The 27026-nt window shown below is 41.8% G+C and overlaps 2 protein-coding genes across 5 annotated transcripts in view; both read left to right on the top strand.

Moving 5' to 3' along the window:
* ptk7b (protein tyrosine kinase 7b) overlaps nt 1-2017 on the top strand; it is a 71575-nt gene extending 69558 nt beyond the window's left edge. The window contains exon 22 of the mRNA XM_044214439.1: nt 73-2017. Coding sequence (XP_044070374.1) covers nt 73-233 — 161 coding nt within the window. The 3' untranslated portion in view covers nt 234-2017. The remainder of the gene's footprint in view (nt 1-72) is intronic.
* A 2330-nt stretch (nt 2018-4347) lies between these two features.
* srfb (serum response factor b) lies at nt 4348-27025 on the top strand. 4 transcript variants are annotated; one of them, XM_044214471.1, is made up of 8 exons: nt 4348-5418; nt 9105-9371; nt 19704-19941; nt 22524-22685; nt 22970-23077; nt 23721-23918; nt 24060-24136; nt 24740-27025. In XM_044214471.1, exons 1-8 carry the CDS (start codon nt 4768-4770, stop codon nt 24833-24835), a joined length of 1797 nt encoding a protein of 598 aa, XP_044070406.1. In that variant the 5' UTR covers nt 4348-4767; the 3' UTR covers nt 24836-27025. The 4 variants fall into 4 exon arrangements, with proteins under 4 accessions (XP_044070406.1, XP_044070408.1, XP_044070405.1 ...); XM_044214473.1 differs by having other exon boundaries at nt 22521-22685; nt 24060-24161; XM_044214470.1 differs by having other exon boundaries at nt 4351-5418; nt 22521-22685.
* Nucleotide 27026: the final 1 nt, after the last annotated feature.

Here is a 27026-nt window from a genome sequence, read left to right as displayed (position 1 = left end):
TGTCATTCAACAACCACATGTTTGTCCATGTTTCTGATTTGGTTTAACCTCCCTGTCTCTGCCCATCTCTAGCTCTGCAGACAGGGAAGCTGAAGCTGCCCATTCCAGACGGCTGTCCTTCCAAAATCTACAAGCTCATGGCCCGCTGCTGGGCGCTAAGCCTCAAAGAGCGTCCCTCCTTCACTGAAATCGTCCACACCCTGGGAGAGCTGCCCTCTGACAGCAAAGTCTGAGACGACCATAACCCCACATCAGAGGGAAACTTTGACCAACCCCCTTCCCCTAAAATAAAGACAGGAATGCTGGATTATTAGTCTCTCACATTTCAGGGAAGAGGGTTGAGGAGAAAACACTTTTTATATATGCATTTCAGACGGTGGGCGTGTGGGTTGCTATATCAGTGGAAACGCACTCACGTTTGTGTGAATGGCTTCTTGTGAGCAGTGCCCGGAGTTTACGTTTGCCTTAACCGCAGCATGGATGACCCTCCCCCTCGAGTCCCTGTCTGTGGTTCAACTGTGACCCTGCCTGCCTGTCTGCGGCCCCTCTGTCCCAGAGACACTTTGTTTCACGGAGCCTCACAACCTCAGTGCCTCTACCCCTCCACACACGCACACACACACACACACACACACACTCACACTCACCCAGACCTCCAACTGATTTGTAGGGATGTTAGATACAGTGCTTTCACCGGCTCAGATCAATAGATATTGTTTTGGAAAACCCCTGAAATTTAGATTCACTGCTGTCAAGTCTTCAGTGTTTTCTCATTAAACTAGAAAGAATATTGAAGGGACAGTGGGATATAATGTGACTTCAGTGGAATGTTGAAGTTTCTTAAATATTCTATCAACCACTTAAGAGTGTGTTGAGTGAGACTGTTTCAACTGGTCTGTTAAAATCCAGTCAGCTGCATCCTGAGTCCACCACCCTAATCCTGAAGGAGACGCCTAGCTACTCTGTCCACCAAGGACGAACCACCATCCTCCAAGTGTGTGTGTGTGTGTGTGTGTTTGTGCATGCAACTGATCTGTTCCCATGCTACAGTGTACTTTCAAAGAAGAAGTGGAATGGGTTTTTGCATGAAGGTTCGTCGTCTGTTACGCTCATGATTTGCGACGTGAGGAAACTTGTGGAAAAAGTAATCCGTGTTATGGTAACACTTCAGGAACATTAAACAAAAAAAGATCAAGTTTATAGCCAAGGAATATATTGAATAGATGAGATTGTGCCAGTGTGGGCTTTGTATGTTTTTATGAGTGTGTTCTGTTCTTGTATTAACTTTGAGGTGCTTATTGGTCACCACCTATGGGTAAGAATACTCATTATACCACATTAACATGATTATGTTGTGTCAGTTGCAGGGATGCAGCCTATCACTGTGTTTAACCTGCGACGTAATTTCTTCAGAGGGCCAATCACAGTTTCCCTCCCGGTCCAGTTGTTTTGTGCAATGCTGCAAAGTGGACCATCACACCAGGCAATGTGTACATAATGTAGAAGTCATGCACTAACTTCACTTAAAAGAATATCCCTCTTTATCTCTATCACGTTGTGTAGTAGGACATGCAGGTGCCTGTTTATTTATGATGAAGGTCCTGTCTTTTTTAACTATGTTTATAATAGGAAGGTACTTCTGATGCTATGTATTCATTCTCATGGTCATCTCAATGTGCATTCAGTCTGGTAACCAGCTGAATATGCTAACACAAAGTACAAAGTAGGTCAAAAGAGTGACTGCTGGTCACCAGTACTCATTAAGTGCCTGGTAAATGAAGGATTATCTTAACTGTTTCCCTCTTTTTTTACATTATCTAATCAAATGCAATGGCCTTTGTTTATGAACTTGTTTTTATACGGTGTTTTTAGTGTAATGTTTTGTTTTTATGAATGCTAGGCACTCACACCTAGACCTCTTTGTTTTTAATCTGCTTCAGCAAACGTTCACAGTAATCAGATATATACAAAAGTATACATGCTGCTGTCAATAAAGGTTCACAGTGTTTTTACCCAATGTGTTGTGATTAATACTGATAGCAGCACATATTCAAGAACCCCATCTGTGACGGTTTCCAAAATATCCTGTTTTTTTGAGGGGGGTTCTTCCTTTTTAGTTTGGTTTGAAAATCAACTTTCAAGTGATTTAACCTTGCATGAGATAAAATCACATTGAACATACTTTTTAGTCCAATACCACACAATAAAATGTTCAGTAAAAATAATAAAGATGACGAAATATTCACTGAGGCAGATTACTTACTTCAAGCAAGTCTCTGCAAGTTGATTTTCATACTGTATGTAAATAACAGCTGCCTGTGAATACTTATTGTATTCCTTTGAAGAGGGTCAGGAGTAATAAAAAGTATATGCAGTTTATATTTAATGGGCTGTAATATGTAAAACCACCGGTCTTGTAAACGCACCTACAGTCAGTCTTTCGATTTTACTGTTAATCCAAAAAGTTCTCTCATTAACCACTAGAGGGAGGTGTGTATTTTCTGTAGGTCTTCTTAAACCTGACCCTAAAAGCTTGCCAAATATTTTTTTCCATATAATTATGTTTAGAGTTGAACACGCTAACATGGCCTTTTATAGCTGCAAAAGAGGATTCCCATATGAGTAAGAGTCCATTTTGTCTTGGATTAGTGATAATGTTCTCCTTTTGATCTGATAAATACGTACTTATTTGAAAAGTTGCATTTTATTTGGTGCCCACAGGCGACTTCAGCAGTTCACTGTAGATATTTGAGTTCATCCTGAGACGACATGGGTCAGACTTTGACTATGAGAGGTTTGCTTGCATTGTAGCCTATGTGGGAGCTCAGTGGTCTGCTCTGAGTACATAGTAATGGATAAAGAGGCTCAACTTCAGATTTGCACACAGAACCATGGGAAAACAGCTTTTCATATCTTCAAAGTCAATTCATAACACACTTACATATCCCCTTTAAAGTGTTTGGTATGTTGGATGTATTTTTGTCATTCAGTGTTTATTGTTAAATTTTGCATACTTATTTGACAAACAGAATAAGTCTTAATGAGGTTCATGAAACTTCAAATCATTCAATAATAGTGATATTGTGTGTCGTTTACACCTCAGGGAGCTCTCATGGTAGTAAAAGCCCATAAATTTAAACAAAAATCCCCTAGCATCTTGCCAACAAATCTTGTGTGAGAAACCATTTTCAAATAACATAATATGTGGCATTTGTTATAACCTGCCTGGAGTACCAGATGGGTGGGGTGTACCGCATCATTTCAAACACCTTTTGACAGATTTTCCCGTGATGGTCCTTTTCCACAGAAGACATTTTGACGTTTCACAGTAGCACAGGTGTAAATAATACAGTTGATGATGGCTGAATTCCATTTAGCTGCTTCAGTTTCAGGGTCCTGGTATAATAGGCCTACATACTGGCAGTCATACTGTGATGACTTATTGGAACACTTGGATAGGATGGAGCCATCATGACAGTTGATTGACACCTGTGCTTTTCTTACTATGACAAGTTACAATGTCTGCTGTGAAAAAGTCCTATTGTGAACGGTTACAATAGGTATGTGGCACAGCAATATGTTGAATGCAACTTGCATACAAGTTTCTTAAAATAGTAATTACAAATACTTATAGACCTTACTCAGATTGCCAGCACAGTGAACAGTGGTGTTGCAATTCTTGTCAAAGTTAGTGTGATGCAGGCCTAGTCTTCAAGGTAATTAGTGTGTATAGGAGAGTATATTCTACTATATTTTTTTTGGGGGGGAAGAGATGAGTATACAATACACGAACAAAAATAAAATAAGAACCTATACATGTGTTGTAATAATTTGGGACCTGAAGTCGCCTATTGCACATCTGACTGCCTGAATTTATCTAAACGTATATATATCCACCAACAGTAATACAATACTGTACGAAATCTCATCTGAACTCAAAAAGCAATTCCTCTGACAGAATCAGTTCAAGTCGTTAAGCCAACACAGATAGGCTAAATAAAGAGATATCCTGGCATAAACACTTTGTGGGGGGAAAAATGTTTGTGGTATGACATAGTACAACCTGTGGGGAATAAAAAGTTTGTTTTGTTATTTTGGTGCCTCTGTCTGTCCGCGGTGACGTTGTCGGTAGCGCAACCATTTTGGTATTTATTCCAATGAGCATGCCTTGTTGACCAATGCGAGCGCTACTCAGATAATCCTCAGCCAATCGATAGGCGACGCTGTGACTCACCAAATAAGGAGAGACAGCACCAAATAAGGAAACATTGTATCTCTTTATAAGGAGGGACGTAGTTCCTGTGTTGTAATATCACTCCGCTGTCGTAAATGCTGTTCTAAAATGAGATGTTTTTATATGTCCCTGAACCATGAAGAGATAAATATTGCGTTATTGGTGCGGGTAGAAATGAGCATATGGATGCTAACAGGCCGACTCTAGCGTTATTTTCGGTTCACAATGCGGACTACGTGACATGGCGGAGCGATATCGAGGGCGCTCTTCGCGTTTTCCTTTTTGAGAAAGTGCTCCGAGTTTTGGAAATAGAGGAGGAGGGTGAACCAAACTGAGCCGGGGTTGAAGGGTCTTGGGGGCAGCATCACTTTCGAAAGTTTGTCTCGGTAATTTCCTGGAGTCTCCAAACCATAAACTGACCTGGTTTGTTTACATTTTGTTGCCCAGGCGTGTTTGCGTCTTATCAGTCCTTTACGAAACAACGCACTCCAGCTTGTTTGGCTGGCGTTTAGAGACTCGGTCCAGTAAATAGAATGTTACCGAGCCGGGTTGGATCGGCACCATCTGGAAACGGGTCAGCTTCAGGCAGAGGTACCACAGGACACGGTTCGGGGGTTGTCGGCAGCGGGATCCGTCCCGTTTTGGTCAGAACAGGGCAAGCTTTACCGGGTGTCAGCGAGAGCGTCGGTGCTGCCGGGCGACAGGGGGAAAGAGGCGCCGTCGGGATGCTGGGGGCTAACGGTCCAGGGGGTCCAAGAGGTGTGAGACCGGGGAACGGTACCGGGGTGACCCCACTGCAGACCGCCATCCAGGGCAACATGGTGGGGTTAAACACGGCAGTTGTGTTGGCTCAAGGAACCAGGTTCGACCCGGACAGAGAGAGTGCTCCTCTGTGCAGCGGCTCGGATAATGACTCGGACTCCGGAGACGATGATGACCCAGTGGGTTCACTCGGGGACAGCAGGAGAGGGGTGAAGCGGGAGAGAGCGGAGATGGAGGCAGCGGTGACGGGGCAGGAGGTGGGAGTACCTCCCGGAGGTTACGGCATGGTGCCCGGAGGGGTCGCCGGGGCAAAGCCGGGGAAGAAGACACGTGGTCGCGTCAAGATAAAGATGGAATTTATTGACAACAAGTTGAGACGTTACACCACTTTCAGCAAGAGGAAGACGGGTATTATGAAAAAGGTGAGTCAGGTGATTTGGATCTCATCCAGCTACAATAACATTTGATTTGAGTGTCACTCAGATGTTGCTTGATATATATATATATATATATATATATATATATATATATATATATATATATATATGAGTGAGTGATATGTATTCATTCATTCATTCATTCATGGAAGTAACAATGAGGTTAATAACCTGTACAATCATAACACCACTGGGAAAGTGCTGCATTGGTAATTCTAAACCACAATAAAGACATGAAATGTTGTCAGTAGTGGGCCTACATTATATCTAGAGGCAGTTGACTTGCAGTAAATCTAATATCAATTTCTTTCTTATAAAAAACAAACAACTGTATCACAAACTGACTCATGGATGTAAGGAAGTCAGAACATTCATGATAGGCAATGGGTTTGAAATAGACTTGAGCAAATGACAATTCTATTTATGACCATGCCCACCCCAGCTAACACACACACACACACACACACACACAAGGCCTGACAGACACACACACAAGGCCTGACAGACACACACACACAGATTTCCAGATAAACTGACACTCATTCATCCACACATACCCATACACCTTCATACACAGACAGACAGACAGGCCTAGAACTGTTGGAAGTCGTTCCCATCAGTGGCCCTCAGTGCACAGGCTGTTCTCTCTGCCACTGTGAAGCAGGCGTTTGCTTGCAGGCGGCAGCCATGCGGTGGTGAGCAGCAGCGGGCCTGTAGGTGCCAACAGCTGACTATACCCCAGGGAAACAGATCAGAGGACAGTCAAAGAGCACTCAAACAGAAGAGAGACGCTGGGGATTGTCTGTGCATGCATTGTACGTTTTGATACAAGCGTTCAGCCTCATCCAGTGATGACTTGTCTTGGTTTCAGTTTTGTTAGTTGGATCTGGCACATTAGCAGTTGACATTAAAGATGACAGAAGTTGCTCCATGGTAGTGAGAATTGCCTCCATTACTGTTTTACTATGTTTAGTACCAAAGCTGTATTTCACTGGAAATCCACAGCTATGATAAAGTATTGCTATGTGGAATTTTCTAAAGTTAATTATTTGGAGACAAGGTCAGCTGGTGACCAGAAGCACAGCAGTTGTTTTGCTGTAGAAATGGCCATTTTTCGTTAGGACTTTAAACACTTGTAAGCCATGCTTTATTGAAGTACAAGAGTTTTCATTTGTCCTCATGTTACTTTGAAGTGGCTGTACTGTGTACTCTGCTGTATTCCTCTTTTTATTATCCCAAACTGTTGTCGTGGAAACTGAGGTGTCTTTATGTAGGCTCTTGGCAGCATGAACACTATTTGACACACTGTGCGGATGGAGATTTTTGAAAATGTTGCCTACACTATGTCAGCCATCACAGAAATTGACAGGTGGGTGGAGTGGGAAGATTCATAGTAGACTGGTCTCAAACTGGTTTCTAGTATGAGCCTAGTTTCATATTGAAGCATTGCCTTTTTGTTGTCGTCCCATTTATGCTTTAGGTTACATGCATGTAAACTATTTCACAATACGACTTGACGCCTCAATTTGCGCCACTCAGTTAATACTTGTGGTTCTTTTTTTTCTTTTTTTTTGGTGGTTCCCATTATTTCTCCAGTAAAGGGCATGTCTTCATTTTTGCTCTTTCTTTAACCATGCTCACTGGGCTGTTTTCACGGCAGACATTTTGACTTGTCCTAGCAGGAAAAGCACCGGTGTTACTAATAACATAAATTGTGGCTCCATTCCATTTAGTTGCCTCAATAAGCCCAGCCAAAATGCACAATACCGGGGCTCTGAAACTGGCTCACCTAGATGGAATGCAGCCATTATCAATATTATTTACACCTGGGCTTTTCCTGCTATCATGTCTAGTGCTGAAACAATTAGTAAATTAATTGAGTAGTAGATTGATAGATATTATTATTATTATTATTATTCAGCAAAAATGTGGATGATTGATTCATTGTTTGTTAAACATTCACTGGCTCCAGCTCTTTAATGTGAAGACTTGCTGGTTTTTGTTGTTTTGTTTTTTTTTATATCATTTTTAAATATAGTGTATTGGACAGTTGGTCAGACAAAACAAGCAATTAGAAAAATTGAAGGATTATTCCAAAAAATCATCATTAGTTGCAGTCAGCCACAATTTCCCACAGCCCAAGGTGACATCTTCAGATGAATTACACAACTACATATGTCCGTGTTTGTATAACTTATGTTCCTTCTTTATTTGATATATAGGCTTGACTAGGATGTTTTGTGTGACAGAGGAACCAATAACAGCCTGCCGTCATGAATATTTATGAGAAAATCAGCAGAGCAAGGAAACTTATTAAAGCATTTTGTAGGTCTAGTTTGTGCTGCCACCTAGCACACTTAAGTTGACAAATTAGTCCTTTTCTGCCTTGGATGTCGGCCAAACATCGGGTTCTGTTGTTCGAGACCCCTCTGTAGCTGCTGCAGAGTCAGTCAGGGGAGATGTTAGTGGAAGAGGATGACTGGAGCAGTGTAGTTGTAGGTGAATTGTACAACCAGCCAGAGAATCCTTTTTTAACACTGTTCTTCAATACACACACACACACACACACACACACACACACACACACACACACACACACACACACCAAAAACCTTAACATAATTAAGGTTTGAAGCGCTCGGGTGAAACAAGTGCGGTGTAGCATTGAGCCACTATAGCAGCAGCTGGTCGTCATTAGCCTTTCTGTGCTCTGTCATCATATTATTGCACACAAAAGGCAATGATACGATCAGCTTCAGCATGCGCCCAGATATCGAGGCTTGGACTGATACGGCCCATAATGAACACTGTGTTAGAGTGTGATGGAGTAGACCAGCGTGAATGCATGGTTTTATATCAGCTCAATAAAATCCTTTTAAATTTGAATGTGATTCGTCTCCTCCTCCTTGCTCTGCCTGACGGAGTATTGCACTCCAGCTTACAATGGCACATCTATCAGCATCTCTGTCTGTACTGTGTTCACCAAGGTGATGGTAATGGCACTGTGCCTTCACAGCTCCAAAAGCATCCTCCACATAACTTATGACTCATTTAGATAAAAAGGCGTTCTCAGGAGTTCACTCTGAGTGCAGCCTAGGTGTGTATTTGGTTGTGTGTGTGTGTGTGTGTGTGTGTCGGATGGAGTTGAATCTCATTGTGCTTTTCCTTTACAGCGGCTAGTTTGAATGTGAGTGTCTGCATGCTGTATAATGAATGACGAGGCGGCAGACGGCGATGGCGGCCTCAGGTTTCACAGCGTGTTTAGAATGAGTCCTCATGTCCTTCGTCAAGACTGGGTTACTACTACTCCCCCTGCCCATGCAAGCCAGTTCCCTGCTGCAATCAGTCTCAGCTATATCACACACTCTATTCTGGGAGTCTTATCTCATGTTATTTTAGCTTCATTTGTGCTATACATCAGAGTTCACTACAGGGTTATTTTTTAGATTCTACTGTTTTCTTGGCTAGGTTATTTTTATTTTTTCCCCCAGATGTTCACCTTTGGAATCTCTTATATTACCTTTCTAGTAGAGATTACTTTGTCTATGAGATGAAGGTAATCCAAGCCCCAATTTGGTGAACTATATCTTTTTCTGATGTTTGAATTCTAGCCTGACTCTTAGCCTGTCCTCTCTGTCAGATACTTGAATTTTCTTCTGTCTCTTTCCAAGGCCTATGAACTCTCCACCCTGACGGGAACCCAGGTTCTGCTGCTTGTGGCCAGTGAAACGGGTCACGTCTACACTTTTGCGACCCGTAAACTCCAACCCATGATCACAAGTGAAACGGGCAAAGCCCTGATCCAAACATGCCTCAACTCGCCGGACTCGCCACCACGCTCTGACCCCTCCATGGACCAGCGCATGAGTGCCACGGGCTTTGAGGAGACGGACCTCACCTACCAGGTGTCTGAGTCGGAGAGCATGGGCGACACAAAGGTGAGAATCAAAAAGTGGAAAGGTCAGCTGTTGTAGGCCGGTTCTCCAGGTGGTCAAGACAGAAATTTAAGAATACACTCCACCTGTTTTGCGAAGATCGTAGTGAGGCCGCAGCTGTGAATCCCCAAAATTGAACGCTGTAACTTTCCCCACAACCCATTTCCCCTGCTTTCAGCAACAATGGTACTCGTGTTGAAGTCTTTGTGACTCACTGACTGCTTGCTTTCTAATGGAGACATGAATTGCAGTGCTAATAATTTTTTTTTTTTTTTTAAGAACTGATAAAGCACCATACAGAGTCATTAATGGATATAGTGGGAAATCTCTCCAAAAAAGGCTAGATAAGCACACGAGGAGAGCAAATAAATCAAACCCACTAGCAGTTGTGGAAAATAATCTTTGTCCTATTGTAAACACAGTTTTGAACTTTTGCCTGTTATATGTGAGGCCTCTGTTTTGGGCTTGTGGTTTGGTTCTGAGCACAAAGTCTTTTTTTTTTCTTTTTTTTTTTAATTAAACCAAAAAGTCTCAGTAGTTCAAAGAGCTCTAGACTGAAGGGAGAGCCAGATAATATGTAGAGTATTATCCCACTTACTAAAGGGAGCTGTCTACACTTTACCTTTCTGACCTCTCCTCCAGGAAAGCCTCGTAACACTCTGAAAGATAAATCATAGCAGGTCTGGGTTGTGTTAGGATGAGAAACATGCAGCCTGCTATATGGAGGACTTTGGTGTTTATCTTTGATTTTGGGATGGAGCTGTCTTGTCTTCATGGATGAAACAGACGGTTAAACAGAACTTCTGAGAATAACAGAATATCACACGTTTTGTGCAGTTTTCAAACTTGTTAACCTTCTAAAAATTGCCATGACAGAAATATATTGAGTTTAGGATGAAAATGATAAGATAAATGATAAAAGATGCATTTCTACTCTGAAATCCTCCATAATAATTAGTTGGTTGCATGACCTATTCTCATCCCTAATGAAAAGCCCACTTTTTTAAAAATTTCCCACTGCAGTACTGCAAGTGTTCTTAAACTTCGGGTCTTTGAGATTTTGAAGTTAAGTGTGTCTGCTGATGAATTTATCGCTTGACTCTCCACACCTTGGTGCAATCACGTGCTGGAAGCCGAAATTCTCTCCACTGTTTACACGGCTTAAGTACGCCCCCCTGAAGACGGACACTTCCAGGCCTGTTTGCCTGCGTGCTGTTTTCACAAGGCACTAACACGTACCATACACCGTCAAGGATGGGAGATCAACCTTTGCATGTTAAGCCACTCTCATGCCCGCTCTGCTCATTGATAAAAATTAGATTCTGCCTCTGTTGCCATATATGGTATGGTTTCCCTGCCTGTTCTCTTGGCTGAGGCCCCTCACATTCCTTATAAGCTGCAGCTGTCTTTGGAGTCCTGTGATTTCCCCCCCCCCCCCACTCATTTAGTGATATGGAGGAGAGGTATGGATGTAGATATGAGCAGGTGGAATAGAAACATTTGAGCGATATTTTACGTCCAGTTTCATGTGACATCTATTTAGGTGGCTGCCGCTTTCCCCGCTGCAATTATGAGTGTGGGAGACCAGCATTGGCCCTGTGACCACCGCTCACAGATGGACACGCTACAAATGGTCACTGTTTGATCCGTGTCAGCGCTGTTATGGTTAGGACATGGCAGGTGGATACGGAGGCCTCGATTTCGAGGGATCGTTTCTGTGCAGTAGGTCTGAGGTCGCTGCGTGCACCTCTGCAGCGTCTGGACACTATTCATTAAGATAGTATGTCATACATACAGTCCAAGCTAGTCTAAACAGTTCAGAGGCTGGCGGGGGAAGTGGAGGAGATTTTGGAGAAGCAAAAGAGAGAGGCTTAGAAGATAAGTGAGACGTGATTTAGTGCTGTAAGCATTGCTCATAAAATCACGTGACACTAGAAATTCTGGTGTAAAAAATGTGTTCCCTATATTACTCTCGCTGCATTCAAAGAAAACTCCTGAGAAATGGAAAGATTTTAAAATATCAACAGCAATTGGTGATGTAACTTTGCATCCTTTTTTGTTATTTAGTTGTGTACTTTTTTTTTCTTATCATGGAAAATGGGCCCAAGCACTGGTATAGTGGCGTTTGATTGACGTAGAATTTTTCAGTGGTTTAAAATGTTTTATTAGAGATCCACCAATCCAACATTTTCTCTGCCGTTACTGATTATGATACCTAAACTCAGGGTATCTGCCAATACAGAGTGACGATCCTATACCTAGCATATAAATTGAGTCAGTAGCCCACCGTGACTGAAGGAATGTAAATGATAACTAAAACACACAATGAAGTATTTAATGTGGATCAGCCAATATTCAATCTGCTTAATAATGTCAGTATCGGTGCCGATACCATTCTGGTGGATTGGATCTGTGCATCTTTAATAAATATTAAATGTTTTGGTGCTAGTCTACCAAAATAAAAGCCTAACAAAGCCATCCCACAATATTCAACATGTAACATCATGGATGAATTTCACATAGGCTGTCCAATAAACAATTGACAGTTTCCTTCTGAACGTCAGTGTGAAAACACATGCCGGCTGCTCTGGAAATGTTATCAAATTTCTGCTGAGCTAGTGACCAAAATTAGTCTCTAGATACATTTTTAAGGCGAGTAATGGGTCATGCCGTTTCAAAGACCATGCTTCGTATCACCCCACAACTTCTTGCTTTCATAGTCGATAGCTTTGTGTGAGTGCTTGTTAAAATTTGAGACTTTGAAAAGGCTGTGAGTCACATTATTATCATCATCATCTCATCATCTGCTGATTGGTCTGATGCATGTCTAGCTGGGCTGAACTGATTCTTGGGTCAATGCCACCAGACCTAAATCTGGTACTGAAAACCGAGCTTGCATGATGTAATTTAGCAGTGAGAGACTTGTATCAGAATGAAGAATCAATGTATTACTCTTGAGAGAGAGAGAGTGTGTGTCTTTAGTGGAACAGAATGCAGTGTGTAGATGATAAGACATTAGGTTTAAGGTGCGTGACTCACTTGGTCTGGTAAACCCTGGCTTTTCTATTGCTATTGCTCTCTGAGCACACATTAAGTACGTAAAACCAACAGCCGAAGGCAACAAGTTCAACACTGTTCTCTAAGAGCTGTAGAAAGGCATTCTGGGAAATGCAATGTCTGACGTAGTGGTGAATGAGGTAGGTCAAGGGAAAAATTTGTCATTATTGTTGCATCCCCCAGCAGATCTTTGGATTGTTTACGGCTTCTGTGGCTGCATCTTAATATCAGACATGCCTGCAGTACAGATGTTTTTATGCTTTTTGGGTTATTTTTGGAATGGGATGGCAAATCCCACAACTCATGTTTGTGTAGAGGATCTAGCTTAGGATAGATTTCTCAGTATCAAAGTCTCCTCTGGTTTTCCCCTCCTCTTCCCTCCCTCATTTTCTCTCTTTCTCTCTCTCTCTCTCTCTTTCTTTCTCTCTTTCTCTCTCTCTCTCTCTCTCTCTCTCTTTCTCTCTCTCTCTTTCTCTCTCTCTCTTTCTCTCTTTCTCTCTCTCTCTCTCTCTCTCTCTCTCTTTCTCTCTCTTTCTCTCTCTCTCTTCCCTGCTACTCTGGCTGTCAGTGCTATTGCTGTTGTAATCCTGCTGAAGTTTATTTGATGCTCTGCTCGTTAGGACAGATCACATTGTCTTTGCCACTGAAAACTTCCAGACTGAGGCCACTGTCTCAACCAACAGCTGACATGTTTGTTTTCCCTGCATTGTGGCTGTTTAGACGACCGACTTGACAGCCTCTTTATTCAACATATTGCACGCATATAAATGTGTATGAATTTAAACTAGTCTCCCTAGAGAAATGAAAGTTATTTGATAATTAATTCATGGTCTTAAATGAGGACCCATACTTGAAAAGATTCAAGTATTTCGCTTTTTGCAATTGTCTTCTGTCTTCCGGTCTAAATGCTGCTGTTGGGGCAGAGCAGTGTCTTGAAGTAGGTGACACGAGAGAATCACTGGGATAATGGAAAGTTAATTTACTCAGATAGGTGCTCTTATCACAAGGCTGCTATTAAACAGACTGCATGAAGAGAGAGGTGGTGGTGTCAGAGGAAGAGCAGCATGTTGGCTGCGTTAGAAGGGAGGAAAGCAACGTTATGTCCCCCCAACCCCCTCTTCCACCCCCTCATTTTACAGCAAGCAACTGGACAGGTCAGCCGCCATTGGCTGCACCTCCTCCACTTGGGCTGCCTTGCCTTTTTTAGCAGTCCCAAATGGAGCTGCAAATTCCATGTTGCTGGCAGGGTGACAGACTGGGAGATGGGAGCCAGCAAATGGGAGATTAGACGAGGACCAGGCACCAGTAAACTGCACAATGGGCTCTCCAACCAACACTGGCCTAGCCTGCCAGTTGTCACCTTTAATTTGGAATGATTAATCTCTCAAGAATAGGGAATCATTTGTGTCCTTCTCTTTTTAATTACTCTCTCATTTCCTCGTCCTTTAAAACAGGGTCTTTCGTATGATGTCTTTGAATGTAAGGAGGGCAGTGGAGGCTTTTACTCTTTTACCATATATAGAACCCCCAAGAACACAGAAAAACTTGGAAATTTGGCAGCACCACCACCTAACCAAAGAGTGAGTGTGTATATAAGATTGCTGGTGTCTCTCATGATTTGCTTTTCTTGAGTTCTGTCTCCTGATCCTTTTTTATATTAGGATTTCTCATATGTTCATCGTGGATATAGGAGGGGCAGAATGTATTATACTTGAGATCTCTCTGTTACTTGTGTAAAATATTGTCCCTCTCTTGAAAAATGGATTACTTAGCATGTTATGGAGGGTGCTCTCAGTGGCTGCGCAGTCTGAGTACAGAGGATTCATTGCTTATTCCAGACAACTCAGCCCTCCATTTGCTTGACTATAAATTGTGACTTTATTTGTTACATTATGGTACCTCATTATATTAAGTGGCGCATTTCCCCAGGTTGGGCCCTCGTTGTTGTTTTTTTTTTTTTTTTTTTTCCCCAAAGTGAGGAGAGCAGTAGTGAGGTTGATTTGAAAACAAATGGTAAAAAGGGAATCTGGTATACAACTTAAAATTTAAATTCAAACTAACTTTTGTATTTGTGAAAGAAAATCTCTTCACCATTTGCTTTCAGTCTTATAAAAAAATGTTATGGCCATAATTCAACTAGTATCCTCAAGTAGAATGAAGTATGGAGTAATATAGAATTATTTACTCATCACTACTTCCCAGAACCTAAGGTGATGTCTTTAACTTACACAAAAAATATTCAGTTTAATATAACATAAGACAAAGAAAAGCAGCAAATCCTCCCAATTAAGAAGCTAGAACTAGTTAAAGTTTGGCACTTTTGCTTTAAATAAGACTTTCATTATCCAAATAGCTGCAAATTAAGAACAACTGATTAATCAACTAATTGTCTCAGCTCTAATATATTGTATTATATATAAACTATTGAGACTTCCTGTACGTTTTGAATATTGCAGTAGAGGGGGCCATTTTTAGTGATGGAATGATGGTATGATGTATCTGTATATAAGTGTATTAGAATGAGCAGGAGATGGACAGGACTTAAGGAGGAAATGACAGTGCTGAGGCTTTGGCTACATCACACTGCTCTCACTTCTGGTCTGAAAGAATATATCACACCACTGTGACCTATGTTTACTATGCATTCCCTTGACTCTGAACTAAAAGCCATTGCTGTTTATAGACCGGCCAGTTGAACAGGAGACGCATGGAGATGGTGAAACAAAGCAGTAGGTCAGGTGAAGCTCTCTATGTAGGTCACAGGGATATTGGCAGTTTGACTAGACTCTTAGATTACCACATAGGTTAAAACCTGGATGATCAATCAGCTTACACTTTCTGAAGCCAAACTCTGTCCTTGTTGGATCTGGGTAGAGACCTGACGGCAAAGCAAGAGCAGCCATTTATTTTTTTCACTGAGCAGTGTAATATAGAAAAGCTGGAGCAAAGTGACCTTGTCCCTTTTTAGTGAGCCATGTTATCTTATAATTTATTTTAATTTTTAAAAATAAATAGTACGAGGTGAAGCATCTCGGTCGGTTACAGAAATTCAGTTGTTCTTGTATGGCCCCAATGGTGAGAACTCCCAACAGTCAGATGGCGGCTGTCTTTACACATGGCCTCCTGCTGCCTCAGCTGGCCTGGAGAGGGTTAATTCCCCCTCAGAGAAGCTCAGGTTTCCCGCCAGCTGTCTGTACCCTCAGCTGTTTGCACTCTCGCCCCTATCCTGTCCCCTGTCCCCTGTCCCCTGTCCCCTGTCCCGAACCTCACACAGGTCTGACACTGATTTGCTTGCCACACACCAACACACACTCTCTGCTACTACTGTGGCTAAAAGTGCTACTTGCTACCACACCACTGTTAGCTTTCTTTTTTTTATTACTTTATTGCAGGTTTTGACATTACAAGTTATCAGATTGGTCACTTGTTTCATTCATCCTGCCACAATTGTACATTTTGTACTACGGACAGTACAAAAGAAATGAAAGAGAAGGAAAAAAGACAAGAAATAAGTAATTTAAGAAAGTGGGCAAGGACAAGACCTGTGACATTAGTTAGCCCCAGTTCAGACCGGTTCAGACCTTGTAAGAGAAAAAAGAGAAACACAAAAAACAAACTGTTAGCTTTCTTGACATACTATCTCCAATATCAAGTAGAACTGATGGCTTGATTTTTGTTCTGAGTTCTCATCTTAAAGATTTTTTTTTTTTTTTTTTTTTACCAGTTGTCATGACGTACAGTAATATCTGTAACCCCTACACTAATGTAGAGTGAGTTATTACCATTTGTCTTGTTTAGTTTTAGTAAACATTAATGAAACTATTACCTTTCCAAAATTGGAAAGTCTCCGAGGAAATTGAAGACGTGGTAACAGACAGGCCATAGATTTTCAGTGGATGGATGATGGATCGTTATTGTTCAGTTTTCCTTTTTGGTTGAAAGGGCAGAACAACTGAGTCCTCTATGTGGCCCTCCCCCTTTTGACTTTCCAGCTGCTGTTTAACTAAAGGACCTTGGACTGTCAGAGCCCCTCAGCAGGCCCTGGAACTGAGCTGCAGACCAACTAACTAACTTCTCAGCACAGTGTAGTATTGGTTTTGTATACTCATGTGGATTCAGTCTTGTATAAGACACCACCTGCTTAGCCATCTGTACGTCATGAGGCCCAGAAGACTGAGTTAACTGCAACACCCTTGATTATTTGTTAATCCTCTGAGTTTTTAACTCGGCAAATAAAAATAATTATAAGAAAAACTTTTGTTTAGTCATTGCAGTGAGCCATACTAGCAGATTATCTTTAATATTAAGGTGTGAGCAGACTGTAATGTGGCTGGGACTGGGAGTCAATCCTTACAGTAGCTCCAGCTACATGTTTGCATGGTAATGTGTGGCTGGACGGCCTTATCAGTGGAGTCCATGCTGGATCCTCCACCTCTCACCCATGTAATCAGTCACATATAAAAACCAATAGTGCTTTGCTAAGAGAGGTTGGCCTAGCCTGCTTCTACACTACCTTTTGTTATTAATAATGAATGTGCCTTTTCAGAATTTAAGACTTATAGGCAGCAACACACCACAGTCACTTGCTTGCTCGTTGTAAGCCTATTGTGACACATGGCTGTGTTTCCAGATACTAAACCTGTATTATTCACTCACCTCATCTGTTCTGTACTGCTGCACTGTGTAGAGTGCATGCTATGACACAAACGCTTTGTCCCTATTCCGAGGCTGGATCCTCCAAAGGACAAGGCCTGTAAAGGTATTTCCTTCGGAGGACCTGATGTCTAGGCTGAGCCTGCGCCTTCTCGCCAAATAATATGGTTTAGCCTCGAATGGTTTTCAACTTGTAACATCAAATATTTCTAAGTTTGTCACCAGGAACTTGCCCTCAATTGGTTGACAAAGTGTAAATACCACTGAGGAAACTGGGTTCCCAAACTCCATGGTACTAGAGTTTATAGTGCGGGATTTCACTTCAATACATGATGGACAACTCTCTGCATCGCCCAGTTATTAAAGGGGTACTCGTGATTAAGTATTGCACTTCTATGAAGTTGGGAGAGTCAGAAGAGACAGATTTTAAAAGGAATCGTCAAAATCAAACCAGCAGAAAGGCCAAGTAGTAGACTTTTAGTCACTAGTATGGGTCAAGCCCCTATAAGACCATATCCTACAGTTCCCATAATGCAAACAGCATCTTATTTTTACTATACCTTCCCTGCCCACGTCTTTCAAACTCCACACCTTCAGTTTGTAACACAGACTTTCTGTTTAAAAAATCGCAGTCTCAAAGCTCAAGCCCATCATCAGGGTTATCTGTGCATCATCAGGGTCTGATGACATCATCAGGGTTATCTATTTTCTTGGAGGACATTATACAGCTGTTTTCACAGAGTTGTACTCCCCTGACTATTAAACTATGATAACCATGACTACTACGATGACATTCACCAAAGGTCCCTGGCCGGACCCTCGAACCAGGGATTGAAGAGTTCACAATGCACTATGGGATACTGAGGACTGCAAAGGACAGACTGGTTGTGTCCTCCTCCAAATTCGGGGAAAAGAAAGCTTTATTTCTTGGCCACATTTGGAGGAGCCTTTGAATTCTGACAATCTGTACTCTTAAGTATGTGGAGAATCAGAAGATCAAGTTATTGAACTGGGACACAGCATATGTATGCTTGTTGGACTTGCAGCTCCCATTCATTCTTGAAGGACCCTTCCTCTTGCCTTGCCACATTTCCCATTGTTTCCCTGCTTGTGATCACACTCCTTATTAACATAAACCAGTAGAGAATATTCTGCCTCTATTGATGTGTCTCAGCAACGTCTCTGTATCTATGTTTTAATCAAACCCTCAAAGAACATTGAACCCACAGGAAAATGCATACTCTTACATGCCTTCCAATGTGTAGGCTTATTGCCATTCTACTATTACAGATTATTAGTATCAAGTGATAAGTGTTTGTGTAAGTGTGTAGAAACAGGCATGGTAGGTTTAGATGTGCTTTATAGTCCCGGCCTACGCCTATCCTGCTCTTATCATGCAGCCCACTCACCAACACATCCTGCTCTGCTGTTCAATGGATCCCATTAGCGTACGATACAATGCTACGTCTCATCTCCTTTGATCTTATGGTTATGTGAGCGTCTCATCTGCCTGATTTCTACGCTTTTTACTCAGATGTCATGTTGGTTATGGTCAGTTGTCATAGTAACTCAACAAAATGAGTGCAGAAAGGATGTTTGTACACAGTTATGTTCCTACACAACTGGTATGATTTTATATATCTTTTTCCCTCGTGGGCATTATGTATTCCGGAGTAGCATTTTAATAGGATTTGATTTCCTACATTTAGTGTTGACAACTGGGAGATTCTTTCTCCAACTTAAATGCAACTTATTGCTCTTTTAAGACTTAAGAATGGCACAGCTCAGAGAAACGCTCCTTGCACTGCTTAGTATTTTACATATGGATGCAATTAAAGGGGTCCCAGCCTGTTTCTCTACCTTGTTTAGGCCATTTGCCCTCAGTCTATTAAATCCCACTCTGGTTTTTGTCACCCATCCATTGATCCCTGAAAATACTACAGTGTATAAGTATTAAAGCCTCCTCCTCCTGCCTACCCTGCTTTCAGCTGCTTAAAGAGGAAAAGCCCCATTAATGGTGTTGTTTTAGGTGTCCTCATATGAAACTCTTCTGATGTTGCTTTTGCAGTCAGTGGAATAAATGGGTTATAGCAGAGGAGAGCAAGTACTAGTGCATCAGTTTGAAATACTAGCTACTAACTTCCAGGTAGTTAAAAATAAAACCTTTTTAAAGGGGCACTCTTTTAAGCAATTTTACACATCAAGTTCAGTTCACTCACCAAGATAACCGATGATGATGTCATCGGGGTTATCTTGGATTTGGATTGAGAATTCAAATTCTTAACAGAAAGTTTTACAAACTGTAGATGTGGGGATTAAAGGACATTGGCATTTAATAGTTAGCGAAGGCCTGAAAAGACACTATTGAGTTGCATTATGGGAATTGTAGGAGCCAGTGTTTTTTAGACCCATACTAGGGATGAGACGTTTCAAACCTAGTATTGTAGATATCTCAACTTCTGCTGCTTCGATTTTCACCATTATTTTTTTTATAAACTATCTCTTGCAAGTCACTCAGTTCTTCAACTCAGTCTTCTTCTCCCTTAACAGAATCCAATACTAATTTAATTTAATCAAATGACTGTCCCCTGTCTCCCTACTCACAGTGTTTGCTTTCTCCCACAGGATACACTGAAGCCGACGTTCACGGTAGCCAGCCTACCAGGCACTACCAGCAGTGCCCAGTCCACAGTACCCACCACCTCCACCACCATGCAGGTGAGCAGTGGACCTTCGTTTCCCATCACCAACTACCTGGCGCCGGTCTCGGCCAGCAGTAACGTCAGCGCCAACGGTACCGTCCTCAAGACCGCCGCCTCCACGGGGGTCATGCAGCTGCCCAGCGGTTTCACTTTCATGCCCGGTATGTAGGAGAGGAAAACATGGGGTGTCTTTACCGCAACATCCAGAGCTGTAACATTTTTTATTTTCTTTATGGTTTGTTTGTCTTAACCTCATCCTTTAGAATCAAATTGACACTTCTGCAGGCCTTTATGTTTTGTTAATGTCACCGTGTTGTCTAGCTTATTAGCTGATTAGAATTTGAATGGCACTGAGCCATGACCTCAGCCAGTGGTCGTTCCTCTCTGTCTTCGAGCTGTTTACATCACACAACAGCCTTTCATAGCCAGTCGCCAACACTCAACACCCTTGGGTTTTACAAAGCCCCCAGTATCCAGGGAAGCCATGTCTATTGGCGACTGGGCCTGCCTTTGACTGTCACTTGGGGACAGGAATAATTAGGTGAGAGGGACACAATAGACCTGGCAATGAGGACTGACGAACACAGCCCTTAATTAGTCATGAATATTCAATGAAGGATCGGTGGCTTGTGCTGAAATTATAATTGAGGTGTACTTTGTGGAGCCGGAGCTTTGTGACAGAGTGGTCCTGAACTAGACATGACCCTTCATTAAGGGGGACTTCACAGACACACTCTGAAACACAGGGGATCTCTACCGCATCAACTCGATGAGGATTTAAGGGCAGCAGGCTCTGATTTGGGGATCCCTAAAGTGTTTCTAAATTGGCTTTCCACAGTAATTATTCATTACACTCCCTTTTCATTGTGTGTGTGTGTGTGCTGAGAAATACTGGCTCTACATCTGTGGGTCTCGAAGTGGGACCTGGGGACGCCAAGAGGTCACTATTCCCCCAAAGACATGACAAATATTTGAATTTCACGATAAATTCATATTATCTCATCTGTAAAAGAAGCTCAGTGCTCTGGAACATTTATTTGTCCATGACATGAGCAATTTGAAAAGGCTGGTTGACACTGAAATGCTGATGGTGCAACCTCTTCTACGGTGTATGTTGTTGTTGTTATCATGTAGACAAGAGTCTATGTTTTAACTGTGAAGCTGAACAGGCCCAGTGCTTGTCAGTGTTGTATTTTCCAGGCACTGGCAGTAATGGCAGTAGCTAGTTGTTGCAGTGTGTTGGTTGTCTGCGCTCTGCCACAGCTGAACAGATAGACCCACTAATGGGTCCTGTATGTTGTTTTGACTGACAGCTAAAAGGACAGCCAGGCAGTGTCTCTGCCTCCCCCCTCTTCTTTCTCTATCTTTCTCTTCCTTCTGCAACCTTCTCTCTCACCCTCCCTCTCTTTCCACCCTCTCCCTCTCTTCTGCTTGCTCACGCCCTCTCTCCTCTTCACCACCTGTCTGGCAAATAGCAGCAGTGCCAGGTGGAACAACACACCCTCCCACACCAAAACCTCCTCAGTTGACAGCTTGACAGGGTCTGCCCACTTTACTGCAGCAATTGTCTATGGAGCATATGACCAAATGTGAGGGTGTAACTCCAGAGTCATATTCTGAAAGGAGACATGTCGTTTTTTTATTTTTTTTATTTATTTATTTTTTTTAAGAAAGAAACATCATGCAACGTTTGAAAAGAAATTGGGGTTCACAAAAGGGCTCACATCTTACTTCATCAGTTAGGAAGTATTTAAATATTATATGTTAACAGATTTGCAGATTCATGATCTGCAAATCTGATCATGATCAGATTCATGTTCTCTTAGAAATTACTTGAACACATGTGTTTGAGTGCTTTAAAGTAAACTAAAATGTCATTGTGCTAGCCAACCACTTAAATCACCACTTAATACAGTATGTGTCACTTGATTTAGCAACCATGTTATTGAACATTAGCGTTATTTTTTTTTTTACAGTGTTACACTTAAAAGTAGTGGACTGGAGTGGAGTTTTTGACCATTAGTAGCTCTAGGAAGCAAGTGGGTCCCCGTTTTGTTTATATTGTGCACATGGACAAGGGTGCACACAACAGGCAGCACGATTCACATCCTGCTGTCTGTTTCAGGCTATTCCGCTGATTGACAGTGGTGTCGGTAACCCGCCAACAAAGCAAAGGAAGAACACATGGATGAATGTTCATGTAAACATGGATGTAAACCATGCACAATTTTAAATATTTAGAAAAGTGGCTTTGCAAATGTTTTTGAGGAAGAAAATGCACTCAACATGTTGGTGAGAGCTCAATGTTACACACAATGTGTTCTGATGAGAAACCCAGAGAGTAAACATAACTTTTGTTTGTTTACAAGAAACCTCCACAGGGGACCTAGTAGTAGCAACTAATATCTCTTACTTAAAATTAAAATCACTGGTATTGCTGCTTGCTTTGTTGCGCAGCAGTCATGTTATCTAGCCAATTATCTAGAATTAGATGGATTGTTTGTTTTGATTGAATAGAACATCAATAAATGGAAAAAAAAACATTTTTGTGAACCTTGCATCCCGAGCTAAACAGGGGCACATCTGTTGCCATTTTATATAAGTTTTGGCCAACTGAAGGTTGTAGGCATTTGTAGAAAGGTACTCTGGCTGAATAAGTTATTAGCACTTTTTCAAACTGTACTATCCTTTCGCATTTAGTCTTATTCCCCCGTGTGTGTGTGTGTGTGTGCCCCTCCAGCAGGCACTCCTCTCCCCCCAGGCACCCCCACCATTCCTCTGAGCCAGCTGCAGCAGCACTCCCTGGCCCTCCAGGGGCAGCATGGTCAGGCCCTGGCCACCGCCCCGCAGCCACAGCAGGGACAGCAGGCTGTCTTCCGTTTCCCTGCTGCTGTCTCCCTCACAGGTGACCTGCTCTGCATGCTGCCACGACTGTGCCTGCTTATACTAATAATCATATCATCATAAATCTGCTGCTGCTAGTACTGCTAATGCTACTTCTTCTGCTATGACCAATAATCACGCACCTAATGCTAGGATTACTAATGCTAACGACGCCTTCCACCTCAGCTAATAGTACTACCAGTGCTGCCATATGCCACTCCCCATACTCCTACTGCAACTACTATTCCCTGTGTGGGGTGTTTGATGACTTACTGTAGTGGCTGTATTCCCTCTGTGTGTCTCCAGGAGCGGGGGTTCCCCAGCAGCTCCAGGCTATCCAGGTCCACAACACCCAATCCACCTCCAACAGCGACAGCAGCCCCGAAATGTCCCACACCTCATCAAACTCCACGGGTAGGTCAAATCCCCTTTCTGAAGAAAGACGGGTGTGTGTCTCCTGTTGTCCTGTCTCCTTCAGGCCGGATTAAAGTTTCCTAAACACCTCCCCGGAAGAGATTTTTTGTTTGTTTTTTAAGAGAACCAGCTCCTTTTTTAAAAAAAAAATGCACATTGGTGCTTCAGATGGTGGAAAAAGGTTACTGGAAAATTTCAAGTGCAGTATCCAAACTTCATGTACTAATGACATACAGTAGCATTTATGAAGTTTCACTTGTGTACAAACCCACCATCATAATTGTAGTTTGGCCTAAAAATACAAATATTCAGCATCTCATTGAGTGGGAATAGGGTCCTCTTGTGCGTTGCTGTCCCACTTGCAACTTGACATTAGATTTTTACAAGAAAATCCTTTAAAATGACATTGTGTTGTATTTGTCTTGCTTGCACTGTTTTGTTTTTCATTCTGCTCCTGTTGGAATGAGTTGTGTCCTGGAGGACAGTGTTATTGTGCCACTACTCACTGTGTAAGTAGGAATTAGCAGTTGAATTTAAATAGACGCTAAGCGCCATCTGCTGGCCAACATGTGTACACACCTCTTGCCCTCAGTGTGACATGTGCTTTCTCTCCCTCCTCCTCCCGCCCGTGCTCTCCTTCCAGCGACGGTGAGTCTCCCAGCAACCATCGTCACCTCGTCAGTGCCAACGTCTGTGGCGGGTCACATGATGTACCCCAGCCCCCACACAGTGATGTACGCCTCCACGCCGGGGCTGACTGATGGGGGGCTGGCGGTGCTCAACGCCTTCTCCCAGGGCACCTCAGCCATGCAGGTGTCACACACACAGGCCCAAGACCCAGGTGAGATGCTGAACAGGCCGAACACACACACACACATCTTTTACTGGGTGACAAATGTGGATTAATTGTAAATAAATTCAAATACACATAATGTTAGAGAGTTTGCCGATGAAAAACCATGTCTATTTATGTTTTTCCCAGGTGCTGTCCCTCAGGTGTTCCTCACAGCACCTCCAGGCACGGTGCAGATCCCCGTCTCAGCGGTGCAGCTACACCCAGTACGGCAAGATCTGCATTTTACAAGTGAAACTCTCATATTCCCTATGCAACCAGCATGCCACGTGACCGCACTAATGCATCCTAACAGAGCACTGGCACACAGAGGCCACAGGGTTGTCACCTGTTGCCTCTTTGTATGAATGTGAATGATCAGCTGGCAGCTTGTTTTTACCTGTGATTTTTCAGCAAAATACACATGCAATAGACTTAACAAAACACCACTGTAGCAGTGCATGAAAATCAGAACTAGAATTTTTTTGAATTTACTTTATAAAGTTCAGAGGGGAATTAATTTATGTAAATTGATATTTTGATTATATGCAACTGGAAAGATCCTATAAAACTTCAGATTATGTTTGGTGTGCTCTTTTTAAAAAAAACAAAAACAAAAAAAAACATCTATCCTAATAGTCTAAATTGCACTCTACAGAACATGATTTCATAGAAAAAATAACTTAAATATTACAGAAGCATCTATTACAGTATTACACCACTCCATGATAAACAGCATGCAGCGTAGCAGGATTTCCAGCCGTGCTAGGTGTTGTGTGATGTGATTGGCTGTCTTTACTGTCTTCTGACGTAGCTGTGTTGTGTTCCAGATGGTGATTGGCCAGCAATCGAGCGGCAGCAGCAGTAACCTGACGGAGCTCCAGGTGGTCAACCTGGACACAGCACAGAACTCAAAGAGCGACTGACAGATGTTTAACATGGCTGACCCAGGGACACACACAGACAGACGTCTATTTATTGATGCCTTCCTACAGAGTTTCACATTACACTTCTGAATGTGACTTTAAAGTACATATATATACACGCACTCAAGGGCATGTGTGTGGCTGACCCTTATACAGTATCTTTTTGGTATATAAATATATATATATATATATATATATATAGTCGCAAATGCATAGGAAATATATCACTACATCCATCATCGGAACCTATTTTCTATGCCGTTAGATGGTGTTATTTTTTTGTGTGTGCGTGTGTTTCTTTGCAAATGTGTAATTTACATGTACACACACACTGCAAGGTGCCACAGCTTCACACCAGCCAAAGAGACATTTGTTTGTCTGAATGTTCCAGTGTGAGCAACTTGTGCACAAGCGTGTGTCTGTGTGTGCGAGCATATCTGGTGTTTGTAAATGGGCGGGGAGACGCTTATTGACTTAAAAAAAAGAGACATTTGGAAATGTACATAGTTATACATATATTTTTTTTTTCTAAATTGATACTTGTATTTTTAGCCTGGTTTAGTTTGTGCAACGGCATGTAGTTGTTTTTTACGTAGTGGTTTTGTATGTACATGAAAATGATTTGCATAAAGAAAATTAATGATTTACATGTATATGTAAATTAATTTAATATGCCATCATATGTTGATATACTGTCATGCTGTTGGGAGTTATCGCTACAAGATGGAGAAGGAACGCTGGATGTTTTTCTATATTTTTTGATTTGTGACATTTGTAGGACTGTCCCTCAAACAGGATCAAGTAGCTGGGTCACAAAATGTAAAACATAAGATATTTATGGTTTACTGTTAAAATATTCTTTACCTTAGCTGGGAAGATTTCAGTGAGCCGATGGCATGTTCATTCAGTGTGACATCAGTTCTGTGAGTGAGGTTTCCTAATGAAGCCCTGATCTGGCACTTTCTTGAGTGTAGAAATTGTTAAAATTATGACAATCTGATGGAAATTATTTTCTTTACCTCAGCCTTAAGCAAAATGCCATTTATATTTTCATCTGTGTTCACACAGAAATACAATTGACATTTTCAAAACTGAACTGTCACGCACAGTTACTATCCTCAGTGAGTGAAGTGATATTTAAGTTTGTGGCATTTATTTTTAAATAGTTGATTTGATCCTTCTATGGGTAACAAACCTGAGAGTGCCAAACAGGTTTTCATGACAGCAGATAAAAAAATGAACTTTGTTGTCTAATTTGTTTTAAAAAGCGATCCATTGTAAACCTGTCGCTCTGATTTGCCTCCACTAGACTGCAGAACTTTAATTATGTGATGCTACTACTGACTTGAGTCAGGGGCATTGGACACAAATCTCTTGTTTTAATGAGACACTGTATAGACTTGGCAGTTCCATTTCAATACTGCAATCAAAGCATTAGTGTTTCCTTGTAGGGAAGCACTTGTTTTCATTGCAGTCTCAATGCTGTAATATTACAACAGTAATGAGTATGAATATTTTTGTAAGAACAACAATCTCGATTTGGAAAAGTGACTTTAGGTGCTTTAAAATGTTAATATACACCTTTAACTAGAACTGTAAGACCCTAGCTGACTGCAATCTGGGTATGTACCTCAGCAATCGTTAAGAGTTATTAGAAAGGGCCTTCTTTCTGCACCATAGTGCCTCTTTTTCCATGGCTGATTTATAAATCACTGCAAGGCAAGGGGAAATGTAGGATTTACTTATTTCCAGACCACCTCACATGACTTTGGTCATACAATCCTCTGCTGTGCCCAAAGAGTGAGATTTTTGACTCATTTCTACAGAATTAGCTGATTGAGTGTAGGCTGGATTGGAGTCAAAGAGAATTTGACAGCAGATAAAGTACACAAGCTGACTGCTGTTCAGTTATTCACTGGCAAGAGGTAATTTTCATGCTCCATGTTCTCTGGTCTGTTGCTGTACATAATGTCATGTCATCCTGCAGGCCTGTTTCCATAAGAAAATTACAGGTTAAAGACATTCAATTCCCCCCATAATATCTGGTGGTTTTTCAGAAATATTATTTTAAAAAGGGGTTTTATTGGACATATTTTGTGGTTTTCACCTTGTCGTTGAAAGAAATGGTTATTTTGTGCATTTTTGTTTTGTTGTACAGACATTTTGTAATAAAAACAAGATGAAACACAAT

Source organism: Siniperca chuatsi, linkage group LG11, assembly GCF_020085105.1.
Source record: "Siniperca chuatsi isolate FFG_IHB_CAS linkage group LG11, ASM2008510v1, whole genome shotgun sequence".
Classification (NCBI taxonomy): domain Eukaryota; kingdom Metazoa; phylum Chordata; class Actinopteri; order Centrarchiformes; family Sinipercidae; genus Siniperca; species Siniperca chuatsi.
The sequence above is the reverse complement of the archived record's forward strand: the minus strand, read 5'-3'. Positions and strand labels throughout refer to the sequence as shown.